Source organism: Centropristis striata, chromosome 21 (genome assembly GCF_030273125.1).
Source record: "Centropristis striata isolate RG_2023a ecotype Rhode Island chromosome 21, C.striata_1.0, whole genome shotgun sequence".
NCBI lineage: Eukaryota > Metazoa > Chordata > Actinopteri > Perciformes > Serranidae > Centropristis > Centropristis striata.
The window spans coordinates 11,814,122-11,828,209 of record NC_081537.1 but is presented as its reverse complement, the minus strand read 5'-3'; the positions used below and the strand labels follow the sequence as shown (position 1 = coordinate 11,828,209).

Sequence of the window (14,088 nt, the reverse complement as noted above, 5' to 3'; positions counted from 1 at the left end):
TTATGTGAGGTTGTATAAGGTACTTCTTTACAACCAGTGTATTTCCTACTGTAGATGACAGTCAGCTCTCTGCCAGTTTGCATGAGTACCAGCATGGAAACTCAGTAATGTACTGCTGTGGACGGGGGAAACAGCAAAATGTATTTTGGGCATAGTTTAAGTGAATGCTACATTTAGAATATTTTCACTGCTTTGGGACCTTTGCCCTTTCCGACAGGGAGCTGAAGCTTTCTTCAGAGCCACCAGACTCCCATGACAAAAAATGCAATTGTACTTCACAGAACATTGTTTAGTTTGCAAAATACACAAACTGATGGAGGCAGTGGTAGACCAGCAACTCCAATGTTCTGCAAGGTAAAATGACCGTGAACATATTCTAATTATAATGTACACTTAAACTGATATTGACTATTTTAACACAGCCTTTTTTAAGTGGCTTAAATACATTTTGATGCTGCCGCTGACCAAAGCAGAAAATTGCTCCTTCTATGCCGGTACTCCCACCTCCAAAATAAGGGCTTGCGGACCACCATCTGGTTAGATAATACACTGACCATGAATAAGTATCTCATACAACCCCAATCAAAACAATCCAAACTTTTTACTTGAATGCATAAATATGAGTTAAAATGTGTTTTTTGTGGTGTTGTATGTGCTGTTTGTTTACTTGCAGTGAGCTGGAGCACTTCTCCTTCATTAAGTCCTTTGTTGGGTGAGATGCTGGTGGAGGACACCACAGTGCTACAGTGCAACATCACTGGACTCACGTCTGTAAGTTATCCCAGAATCTGTCTCCAACATATGTTTTTCAGTATGATGATTTAATCAGTAGGAATAAGGAAGATTCCTATCCACAATCCAAAATGACAGAGCTAAATCTTTAATATGCGATTCTATCAAAAAAACTGAAGGAGAGAGCATCCGTCTATGTGTATTCATCCTCCTCTGCACATCGCACCATTTTCACATGAACCGAGTAAAGAAGTCCTCTTTCATCCACTCCCTCCTAAGTCCCTTAGATAAAAAAGGATACAATCATGCATTATCTGGTAGTTTATGTGTGACACAAAGCAACACAAAGAAGCACTAAGCTTTAGCTTCTCCAGCTGTTGGTGTTGACCGATAGAAAATTTAAAAGCTATTCTCCCACACGAAAGCCCCTGATATTATTTACACGCGAGCTTCAGACGTTTGCTTTGGTGATATCTGAAGACATTTCCCAAGTGACTCTTCTTTATTACATACATCAAACTCCACACACAAGTTGCGGTCACATCAATCCATCCTAAATTACTTGTTATTTGTTGGCTCCTGACCATTCATAAGCAACAGTTGCAAAACAGCCTCTGAAATGATGGAAAGAGCAGCTTGGTAGCCTGCCACCTGATTTATGTTTGGCGTTTTTAAATGGGCATGCAGACAAATGGACGCTCCACTGGTTGTTTGTTATTGTGTGAGAGAAACCCCTTCCCCCCTTTAAGACCCCTGCTGCCAGCCGAAGCTCACTCCTGTCACATGACAGGGGTCAAGGCGAGGTCGGGAAGTGTCGGCGGCTGGTTTGATTGATCTGGCTGAGAAAGGAGAGACAGAGGACTGCTGTCTGCAGACTGGGCACAGAGACAGACAGAGCTTGTAGATAGACCCTTCACCTTCCACACACACACACTGAAAGACAGACAAGCAAACAGATGCGCTGATTCACATTCATACATATGTATATGGTGCCTTAACTGTCATGTGTCCTGTCCTTACAGGGGACATATTACTATGTCCAGGTGTCAGCCTACAACATGAAGGGCTGGGGGCCGCCGCTGGTTTCCACCCCTGCCTGTGCTGCACCTTCGAGTAAGTCTCCACTGTTTGTACCTACATGTGTGTGTGTTCATGTGTGCCTAAGGTTTTCATAAAGAAAAACATAAAACAGCTCCAAACAAGAGCGCTGAAGGTTTTTGGCTGGACTCACTAAATTAATATCACTGAAAAGTAGTTTTCACACATGCTACGATGCAAGATGTGTGTTGCATGAAAGATACTGTCATGGCTTTCCCACACATATGAGACTCGGACTTAGCATAATTTCACATCAGTAGATTAGTCTAACGTCATTCTGACGTATCGTTGACATCATTCGGAGAGGGTGACAGCTGGATACTCCAGGGCCAGCAGACCAAGTGTGTTTTCGGGAGCTCCTCAGAGTGTGTAACCATACCCTCAGGATGGCGTTTGGGGCTGGCTGGCAGAAGAAGTTCTCCGGGTTCAGCCAAGAAGTTAACCGTAAAGTCATGTGCAACAACAGCTGAGGTGTTGAGTCACCAGAGCAGCTCTGCTGACCCCCTTTCTTTCTTTCTTTCTTTCTTTCTTTCTTTCTTTCTTTCTTTCTTTCTTTCTTTCTTTCTTTCTTTCTTTCATTCTGTCTGTCTGTCTGTCTGTCTGTCTGTCTGTCTGTGTGATAGAACAGATTGAAGACTTCATAATGATTACTTAGTTATGTATATCTAATATTTTATTTACTGATTTTTAAGTAAATAAATGAATATATATGAAGTGAAAAACTCAGTGTATTGATTAATGAAATGATAGCTGTTGGTGTGCAGCATGTAAAGTCAGTACACACCTACTGTAAGAGAGTGAACATAGGTACTGTGAGTGTGGGTGTGTTGGCACACTTAGGGCACATCTGGGGAACACATGAACATGTTTGTCCTCATCAGTGCACCGTGTTTTTCAGCAACTCTGTGTGTGTGTGTGTGTGTGTGTGTGTGTGTGTGTGTGTGTGCGCCTTCATTTTAGGAGACTGGGCTTTCCCTCTCTTTTTTTTCTACTGTCCACCTCCCTCCCTCTCTCAGAGCTAATTTCGATGTTGCGTGTTTGTGTTTTCCATTTGGGCCTACCACTGGAAATATTTGCATGTCTGTGCTGTAGCACGCGGCGCGGCCCCAACAGTGGGGGCCTTATGCCGGGCCGTGGACGCCCATTAAAGGGCCCGCTTGTCCTGTCGGGACAGGCACCTTTCCGGGAATAGAGCTCACCGTGTTTCAGCCCCACGCGCCCTCCGGGGGGCTCCAGGAGAGGGAGTCGGGGTGGGGGTGATTGGGGAGTGGGTGGTGGTTGATGGTGGTGGGGGGGAGCGGGTTATCGCTGACACATCCTCCAGTGAGCAAGCAAGGATGCTGGCGTACTACCACAGAAGGCAGAAGGTGCTGAAGGATCGTTTTTTCTACAGAGATGGTCAACTATGAGGAGGGAGGGGAAAGTGTGTGTGTGTGTCCTGTGTGTTCGAGAATGAGGACACACAAGAAAAAAAACACAAAGAAATAGAAGCAGGTTTTATTACAACAACTGTACATTCATTCTTTCGGAAGCATAGCAGGATGTGTGGTGTGTTACTTTTTGTCACTGGGGCAGCCACACCATGTTTGTGTGTCTCACTACGTGTGTGTGCAAATTGACTGTTCTGTGCCCAAATGTGTACAGGGCAGCCAGTAGCAGTGGTGCTCAGTAGGTCTGTCTGTCAGCCAACCACAGCTTTCTCACACTGGGGTGGGTGCTGTTCCTATAGTACGCACACAAGACCTGTTTGAGAAGCAGGCCGTCTCACACACCTCACACTCCTACTATTGGATGCCTCAGGAACAGGGCCAGCCCAAGAAGTTTCGGGGTTCCAAGCAGAATTTGATTAACCCCCTCCCAATCCCCAGACTAACCTCACATAGAGTCCCACTGACGTATGTGTCAGTGCTGTATGGTCATACAATAGTGAAAGTGTCAGTTTAGGTCCAGTTTATTTCCATCCTACCAAAGCTATTGCTGTAATAGTCCATAGATCCAAGATCAACTATTTCAAATACACCAAATAATGTTATTCAAACATTCCTACTGTTAACACAATCTCTATGCTTCTCCAGAAGCAGTATGTCTGTAATAATAATCTTACAAGGCAGACAAACCAAAAAGAAGCAAATGACAGACAATAGTCAATGTTTCATTAAACTTCTGGATGACCTACACCCAAATTTTAATTGAATAAATGTCCGTTCAGTCACTATCTATCATTGAATGAGATAATAAATCAGGGACTGAGCCTATGGTCCACTGAGAAGGCAACAGACTCGCTCATTAACCCGCATGTGTAAGTAGCGATGTACTGTCAAACAAACGACAAAAGAGAAAAGCGACAACGACAGAAGATGAAACTTCACATGCAAGTTAATGTTAAATAAGATCCGAAAACACACCTGCAAATTACCATTTATTGCCATAGGTGGCGCCAAAGAAAACTAAAAACTGATATATTAAAGATTGTAACCTTAAAATGCTGATGTTTAGCAGGTATCATGTTTTTCAAGTTCATTATCTTCTAGCATGCTAACATTTGCTAATTAGCGTTGAACACAAAGAATAGCATCCAACTATCTAAATAATATAATTTTTTTACCTAATTATGGTGCTACAGGAAAGTTAAGGGATAATAGTAATGAAAAATCAACATAAAGGGAATATGAAGGTCTGTACCAAATGTCATAAAAGTCTATCCAATAATTGTCAAGACATTATATAAAAAGATTTCACAATGACCAATGTTAACAAAATTGAAAAGTAATTTGTTTATCCGTTCAGTGATTCAGGCTCACTCCATTTAATGGGTTCCTCCTCGGCCCATGCTACACCCCTCCACCAAGTTAGGGCCAGTAGTTTTTCCATAGTCCTGCTGACAAACAGACAAACAAACCAAACCAAGTACATAACCTCCTCGGTGGAGGTAAACATGTCAACTTCATGGTGGCGCAAAAGGGAAAAGTCAGCGTTGTCAGTATGATTCATGCCACAGGCACCACAAATGTTTGTACAAATTTTTTTAAAACAATTCATCCAATAGTTTTTAAGATATTTCTACCAACACTGCCTTCCTCAGAGCTATGACTAGCATTCCTCAAATGAGTCAATAACATTAAAGCAACATATTTGATAAGTTTCTCAGACTTGGAACACCATAATTTCATCATCTTTGCTTCTCCATTATTAATGCACAGGGTAGTTTAAGAGACCTGACTGGGGATCCCAATTTAGCACTAGGACTCTTATAAAACCGAATATTGCAAGCTCACTTTTCTAATCTCGTCTTTCTCACCTCTGTCTGCAGGTTGGAGGGATATCGATGGCCGTGCTCCACGTCAGAGGGGCCAGAAGGAGGCTCTGGACCAGCTACTCGGGCAGATAAAAGAAGCTCACCGCCACTGTGTCTGCCATGGTATCAACAACTTTCTGATCGATTTGGTGGGCGGGTTTACCTAAAAGACGGAACAGTAATATGAGAGCTTTAACGGTTTGCATAGCTGACCCCTGGTGAAACCCATACCTCCAAACCTGACAGCGATAGTGGCTTGATGTACTCTACATATGAACACCACACTAGATGTTTCAAACTGACATTGGGGTTTAACTATGGAATTACATGCGGCAAAAGGTAGAATAACAACATGACCTTAAGATAGTTTTTTCCTTCTGGTATCAGTTGAAGTGTAGGAGCAGAAGTTGAAGTGAAACCTTGAGCTGCGGTATGAGCTCCTGACATTAACCTGGTCTCCTGTCATTTTCATTACGCTCGTCACATTTTAAACAAACACATCTGAATTTTTCAGCCACCGTCTAGTTCGAGTTTCAGAAATATTCTTGGCGTAAACAAACATGAGCAATGGACGGCTCGACTCGCAGGTGTAACACGTCTAACCAATTGCTGTGTTTCATCTCACCTTGACAGACACTTTACAATCTCAGGCACGACAAGTACTTTGGGGGCCGTACACCCTAAGACGGCATGCCACCTCAAAAATAATACCCTCCCCTCTGTCTCTACAACACCCTCCCCCCCACCCCCTTTTACATCTTTCCATGACTCAGCCCTTCCTCTGCTGAATACCTCTCTCTCTGTGACAAAATGCAGATCAACTTCTCTCACACTCAGGCTGTTTATATCCCCAAACACTGCAGGCTGTAAGCTGGTCCCATAAGTGTCAAAAGCTGTCCACACTGACTCTTTTACATGACGGCAAACTGCATTTAGCATTGAGCAAGTTGTCTCTCTTTTTCTCGCACACCCACATGCCCAAACACACTCACCCACTTACTATTGTCCACTGTGGCCCAGACCATATTTGCAATAGGGCGAGACGCAATATAATAGTCGGTATTGAGTGGCTCTTGGTTCTTCAGACGGCGACTGATTGAGCTTGAGAGTTCAGGCACGGTAGCCAAGGTGGCGTGTCCCGGGGTCATGTTTGTTATTCCTGTAAGAGACGAGTCTTGGGCTGAGGGAGAGGGCATAAATTAACACTGACTTCTGCCGCCCCCCCCGTAGCCCGCCAGTCGTCCTGTCTACTGTCCATACATATACACACATAAAGATAGACAGGCACACACATAGATACTCATGTACATAAAACAGACACAAATATTCAAGTACATGCTCTTTCTTTCAGCTCCGACTCTCTCCCACATGTCCATGTACGCACCCCCATCGCAGCCCGGCTTATAGCCCATGCCACATTCTCCCTCTTGTCCAAACACTATTAATTAAACTGTGAAAGAGGCCTTGACTAACACAGGCACCCCAGCAGTCAGCCCTACTTGTCTGTCTTACTCAGTGTCAAACAGGGACTGAGGCCAGGAGGACTAGCGCTGAACAGACTCGCGAGTAAAGAGAAATTCGTGGAGGTGAGAGGGGTCGAGGGGGGCTGTTTTTTCATGCTACTCCACCTCGACTCGTCCACCTGAAGAGAAAATTAGTTCTTTTCGGGTCCTGAATGGGGGGATTTATTGACTTTAAGTGGCCTGGGGCTGGAGTAAGATCACCTGGGAGGGGAGGAGGAGAGGGAATCTGTGAGGAGTTTGGGACTCAGGGTTTCTAATGAGTTGGGAGGTGCGTTATCTCACCAACAGGCGCCCACACAAACACACACACATACATATACACACACACCTCCCTCTCGCCTCCAACCCCCTCCAGGCCCACTAAAAATAAACATGTCCCCACAGACTTAACTGACCTCCCTGTCAGTGAGTGGCAAAGGGTTAAGACACATACAGACACACACACACAAATTACTACAGCTCCTTGGCTCCACTCGTACGGCTGTAGCTCAAGACATGCCATGCTCCAGCAGCTTTAGTATGTGCAGGTAAACACACACTCACACATACATATACACACAGTTAGTGTCCCTCTGGGACCAGAGAACTAGTGGTTCCCTCAAGGCCCATAGTCTGCTGTTGGCAGGCTGCACGACTGTCAAATGGTGCTGCGCCACTGGAGCGCATGAAATGTCGAAAAACATTCCACTCCGACCGTGTTGTTGGACGTGTCAGGTTTGTTGTCAATTAGGTAACGACCTGTCACTGGAAGAGATGTTTCTAGAGTTTGTCAGGACAGAGGTATTCATTGGTGTTAGCAAGAAAATCAGACAACCAATCAGAGTCAGGCCACAGTTTCTCACCAGTGCTTTGACTTTAAGCATCAGAGTATTCATCCAAGGGCAAAATCAGATTTTCACTGCATGATAGTTGTGGGCCAAAAAGTCTTGTTATTGCAATATAAATATAAATAAATAAATAAATAAATAAATAAATATATATATATATATATATATATATATATATATATTGCTTAATCAATGCTGGTATATACTAACATTCCTTATGTATTCAAAATGACAAACGTATGGCAAATGTATTCTCTCGCTATTGAATTAACAAACATCTTTTTCTTCTTTTTCTATGTCCTGTCCACACAGAACAGTGCAAAGCTCCTCCACAAGGGAGGAAGCACTCAGTATCTAAGAGCCTGCGCCACCTCTTCCAACCCACCAGCAAGTTTGTTAAAAGCTTGAAAAGGTACCTGGTCTTTTTTTGGCCAACTTTATTCCGTGAAATGTGTTGTACAAATAGTAAACCTCCATGCTGTACACTGTTAATATGAAAGGAATTGTAATAACTGTGTGTATGGAAATGTGTTTAATTTGTTAAATATATTTTCAATGGGTATTTATTCTAAATGAAGATATTATATCAATTAACAACTGATGGTGTTACAGCAGCAGCTGGTCTGATCATCACATTTGTAATGATATGCTGTCTTTTTTTATTTTCTTAATTATTTTCTTTGAGAACGAACACAGGAGACACACAAGAGTTGTGCATTTTCATATTTACCCACTCAGTACTGTATTCTACCATAACACATGTGCTTTTTCTGTGTAATTCCAGAGGTCTTTATTTGACATCCATCCTCTACAGAGATGACAATGTATTGGTGACTCCAGAGGACCAGATTCCTATTGTGGAGGTTGAAGATTCCTATCCCAGCTCCCTCATGCAGGACTTTCTCTGGTTTACCAAGGTAGGCAGACTGACTGACTGACTGACTGACTGACTGACTGACTGACTGACTGACTGACTGACTGACTGAGCCACTGCAAACCCATTTCTCAGTCATCATACAACTAATAGAAATCTGACTAGGGTACTGACAAGGGGCCAGGGGGTCTTTAGGGGCAGATCAACAGTAGATGAAGCATTGAAGTAGTTTACATCATCTGAAATCTTTGATAAACATTGTGTTGTGGTTAGGCACCTATTCAGATGACACAAATGAAATGTATGAGGGCTTAGATCATTATGATTGATGTATATCATGGCCATATGATGGCCACCTATACTCATATACAATTTTTGTTTTTTTATTAATACCATCTGTTACAATGATTTGGTGCAAAACTGTAAGGAAAAAAAAAGTTTTACCAGAGATAACAGCTGTCAAAATTCCACATTAGGACCCCAGGTTTAGTTCTTCTAGTTGCATATAATAGCAGTACTGTAGCATTCAGCTTGAGCCTGCTACAGTCGCTGAAATATAATACTAGATCATAAGTTCAAATCTTTTTGTATATGTGCATCTAATCCAGGTATCCTATCTGTGGGAGGAGATTCCCTGGCTGCAGCAGTGTCTCAGTCCTTCCCAGTCGTCCTGCTCCTGTACTCTGCAGACACGCCTCAAGATGCTGCAGGCCGTCTCCCTGCTACAGGTAGTAGAATCCTCTTAATAGAAAAAAAATATACAAGGGTATTGTTTTGTAATTGCACAGCAGTACAGTTATTATTTTATGTATTTTCATCAGGGGATGCTGGGGACCCAGGACCTTGGACAGGTGTATTTTGAGCCAATCAAAGACAAGCATGGTAACGCCCTGCTGGTGCTTCTGAAGGACATGAATGCCTGTCCCAACCTGGATGGGGTTCGCTGGACGCAGCTTTGTAAACTGCAGCTCCAGCGCAAGTCCATCTCATCCCCTGAAGAGCCCACTGCCTTAGATGTGCTTCTCATCACGCTCCATGTGAGTCCTACGCAAATATACTCTGAGTGATTTGTTGTTAGTTCAGTTTTGGAAAAATGTGTTATTTTTGCTTTTGTTTTGGAGACAGGCTGCTTCCACAGCAGTCAGGAATGGTGGGAGGGTTTGTGGTTGTGGTTTTTATCAGGCTCATTCTCCGCATTTTTTGTTACCCGGAGATTTAGCAAGATGAAACAGCATAGTGTAAGGCACTTTGTCAACAATAAAATGCCCCCAAAAACACTGGAAAACATTTATCTATTGGTATCGCTCTAATGTTTTTAAACTCTCATTCACAGAAAACCAGTAAACATGAGGCTCCGTGGCTGAAACAATAGCACTGTAAATTGAAATGTGCTTCCAATTATGAGTCCTGCTTGTGCAGACAGGCTTTATTTAGACAAACATTAATCATCATGACTCGCCTCTTCCATTTGTCACCTTCTTTGTAAGCACATATATTGAATTGGCTTGCCGACAAATTAATTAAAAGCCAGATTTCAGGTCAAATCTTGGATCAATGCCAAACCGACATGAATTTTAATCATCTCAGTCACTTTATTTTGAAAAGCTGCTCATTCAGGCAGAGGAAATTGAAAGGTTACATTTGAATTTAATCAATGTGGACCTGATGATGATAATCTCGCTAATTATTGTTGTTCTGTGTGTTGTAAGTAATGCTGTGTGGCTGTTTTGTTCACAACGACCACAATCTGGAACTGAACCACAAGTTGATTTTGTCTATATAGTTCAGTAAACTTGATACCATTGTTGCAATGCTGTTTTGTCTCCAGTGTAAGTTGGTTTGGCCTTGTGGTTCCAAAACAATGGTGGAGACTCCCTTTGGCAAAACCACATTTCACTGAAATATTTGTTTTGTGGCCAGTTATGAACAAATTGTATGATGAAATATATAAAAATGTGCTTATGGGCTATTCTGCCGTGCTGGCTTCCACTTTAAACATGTTGGAAGAACTTCAGACTGCAGTTTCTCAAGGACTAACAACAGCAAAACATGAAAACAACATTATTTAGATGAATGTGAATGGGTTAGAGAGGCAAAATTAGAATCACAGCACTTTAAACCCAAGGCAACACCACCTTACTTCATCTCTCTCTCCACCTGCTATTCCCAGGAGAAGCTGGCGTATCACAGGCGAAGCAGGAAGATGTTGTCTCCTGGCTTATACCTGGGATACCTGAAGCTGTGTACATCAGTGGAGCAGATCAGAGTGCTGGTGCCCCAGAAACTCCCCAATGTTCTCTGTCACACAAAAATTCGGGACAACAGCAACGTGTCCAGGTGAGTCAGTTGAGGTAATTTTTGACACAATGGTGACAAACGTACCTGTACCGTAGATTGGTGGACCCTTTTATAGCCCTCCTGTGAGTGTGTGTTCTGCATTGTGTTGTTTCAGAGAGGAGTGGCAGTGGCTGCAGGCCCTCAGCTCTCTCGACGAGTCATTGGAAATGGACCGCGAAGAACAGAGTGCTCCACATCGCCTCCTCCAGGACCTGCGCAGCGCCATCAAGGACCTGATGGCACACATCAATGTCCCTGGCAATCAGGTAGAGTTAGACCAGAGTCTGAAACTGTTTCACTGTAAGATTTGCAACCATACTTTACTAAATGCACACATAATTTTATTTTTTAAGAAACTGATTTTGAGTGATACCATGGAACCAGTTGAAACTCCTCAAAATATATCGAGCCAAGTTCCAGAGGGAGGCAGTAGCAAGAGCTCAAAGTAATGAAAATGATTCCAATGGATATTAAGCCAGTTCTGGTTAGACCACTAATTCTACATGATTTCTGTAAAAGAACATGGTTTGAATTCCAGCACAATGGCAATCATTGTCCGTTTGACTTTAACCTTTTACCACCCACTGTTCTAACGAGCACCAGGCAGAACTTTACAGACTGCTACAACTGCACTATGAAAAGTTACATGAATAAAAACATAAATATAAATAAATACATGTATCATAGATTCGACTGTCATCAGAATGTAGAATAAATATGTTTTTTTCCAGAGGGGATAGAGTGGTTAACTGTAGCAGTAAGATAGTTTTACTCCGTCTTCAGCTGCTCCACAAAATAGCCCAACAGTGCATTAGTGATATGCAGTAACCCCTAATTACAGCAAATCATGCCATATTCCTTACTTCTTATTCCACTATTGGAGTTGGAGCCTGTGGTTTGACTTTTAAGATACTTAAATGAGTGAAAAATTGATTTCCTGGTGGCCTAGTGGTCTGTGATCCATACCCTGTAAATGTGACTTCCATGGCTTCAGTGCAACCAGGGACTCGCCCTTAACTTGTATCTATAAAATGAGATATACATATATTTTAAAAGATAAAAAGGAGCAGGCAAGTGAATGATCTTTATCGGGGTAAACTAGCACAAAAAGCATATATAAGCAGTTGCATATATATTAAAATATAAAATTAAGGTTTTAAGTGAACATGGTGTATTCTATCAGTGCTTTAAGGTTAGACTTACCTACTTACCTAGCTCTGGTTCTTGAACCGGTTCCATTAAGGACTCTTGGAGCCTTGGTACTATGTAGTGAACCAACCCAAGTTTCCACCAGTTTTGAGTGGAATCATTGTAATTAAGGATGTGTTATCAATAACGTTTGAAAAGAGAAGCAAATACTCAAGTACCAAAAGCTGCAGTTCCTCAAATGGCCACTTGGGGGTGGCTCCAAAAGCTTGTGAATCCCCATAGACCCCAATGTTAAAATGCCCAACTTTACAGCATAAATAAACATTCTACAGCCTGGTATAAAAACAGTTTGGGTCCCTTTAGCTAATTTTCCACTTCATAACAACTGTGAGATGATTTCCTTTTTTAACTTCACTGTTTAGTTTACATTGAGGCTTAAAGTTGTGCATAATTTTGGATCCCGCTTCACCCTCTTTGCCCTATGGGTGACCTCAAGCCCATATTTGATACAGTCAATCTTAATAAAAAAAACAAAACAGCATGGACCACTAATTTCTGGTAAGAAGATGTAGAAGACTTTTCTCTCTTTCCAACCTTTAGAATATGACACACTCACTTCGGCTTGCACTTCAGGTGAAGGAAAACATGCTACTTTTTTATTCCAGATGCGAGCCAACTTTTTGGGTTCTGGACCAATTTATTTTTGGTCAAAATGCTCGGTTCAAAACAAGCTGCACCAATCAGCCCAGTTGGTGGGAAACAAATGAGATCACCTTTCTCTGTGTGTCTAGGCGCAGGACTTCCGTATCTACAGCCAGGAAGTGGTGGAGTTTGGGGAGAAAGTGTCCTTCCTGCTCCTCCTGCCACCCTCAGATGAAGTGTGCACAGCTCCCGGTCAGAATAACCCGTACTCCCCTCGTTCTGGCTTCCTTACCCTGCCCCTGCAGATCTTTGAACTGGGTAGGTAAATCTAGCTTTTGGCAGAAATTAGAAATTTGTCACCAACTGCTGTTTCTATATGTTCCTGTATTTAATGGCATGGTGTTTGACTTTTTTTTTTCTCATTGGATTCTATTTTTCCCACAGTTCACTTTAACGCCTATTGCCCCAGTTTCATCGGCCAGTACTGCAGAGTATCGGCTCTGCTGGAGCTGGAGTCCCTCATGTCCCAGCAGGCCCTAAGGGAGGCTTTTTCTGAGGCCGAGCTCCTTGCTGCCAAGAAGAAACACCAACAGGTCCAGGAACACATGCAGGTAGAATATATACAGGTTTTTACACACACACCACTGCAACATCTAGGTGTTAGTCTTGTACTGTAAACTACTATTTGCATGATTCAAATTAATAATTAATCCAAAAATAGATTTGATTGTTGCTGGAATTAACTATTATAATCTGTCTAACAGCAAATGGAGGAGGTGTGGCGTGATGCGCGGTGGATCATGGACGCACTGCAGTATGCCCGCTACAAGCAGCCATCAGGAGGCATCTCAATAAGCTGGATAATTGACTTCTCCAAGGAAGTGTTGCCCGACAAGACTCCCTCCACCTCCTCTCAGCCAGACTTCATGCCCTCCCCGCTGCCTTCACCTGAGCCCTGCCGCAAGCACTCAGGTCTATATCAACTCTTACATCAAGTCGGATTTGTGTTTTTATAATATTGTTAAAAATATAGCACATCATATGCAACTTCTGAGGTACAAACATCAGCTTTAAACTGTGGATTTGCAGTCAAATAGAACAGGTGGCAACTTCCCGGTCTGAGCAGTGAAGCAAATGTGCAAGTAGCTTAAGCCTGCAATTTTACAAAGTCCAACGGGGGTCGCCAACGTCAGCCAACGATTTATTACCTCAGTCTTCTTCAATACAATATGATGTCAATTGTGTAAGTAATGGTCCCATTTAGAAGAAAATAAACAATAAAGCAGGGTATGGTTTGGGGCGTGGCTACCTTGTGATTGACATGTCGCAAACACAACGAGCTGTCATCAGGATAGAAGCGTAGCAAAACACATATCCACGGGACTGCGTACATCTAAATAGCCGTGAACTTCGTCGTTGTCCGTGTTTAGGTCTCAGAACTTTGACCCTTTCACAATGTGTTTCCAGTTCATGAAAGTTTATTTGAACATTTTGATCATTTAAAAATGTCTTGTTCAGTTTACTAAAGTATACTAAAATCGTACTTAAAAACATTTGAAGGAGTCGGCTACACAGTTTTTTCAGACAAGTAACATACATTTTGTTTTAGCA

General features: G+C 42.5%; 1 protein-coding gene across 1 annotated transcript in view; it reads left to right on the top strand.

Moving 5' to 3' along the window:
• LOC131959429 (ankyrin-repeat and fibronectin type III domain-containing 1) overlaps window positions 1–12,803 on the top strand; it is a 149,783-nt gene extending 136,980 nt beyond the window's left edge. The window contains exons 11-20 of the mRNA XM_059324628.1: window positions 674–771; window positions 1,755–1,845; window positions 5,141–5,248; window positions 7,788–7,887; window positions 8,260–8,392; window positions 8,958–9,077; window positions 9,171–9,386; window positions 10,520–10,686; window positions 10,802–10,952; window positions 12,627–12,803. Coding sequence (XP_059180611.1) covers window positions 674–771; window positions 1,755–1,845; window positions 5,141–5,248; window positions 7,788–7,887; window positions 8,260–8,392; window positions 8,958–9,077; window positions 9,171–9,386; window positions 10,520–10,686; window positions 10,802–10,952; window positions 12,627–12,803 — 1,361 coding nt within the window. The remainder of the gene's footprint in view (window positions 1–673; window positions 772–1,754; window positions 1,846–5,140; window positions 5,249–7,787; window positions 7,888–8,259; window positions 8,393–8,957; window positions 9,078–9,170; window positions 9,387–10,519; window positions 10,687–10,801; window positions 10,953–12,626) is intronic.
• The last annotated feature ends 1,285 nt before the right edge of the window (window positions 12,804–14,088 follow it).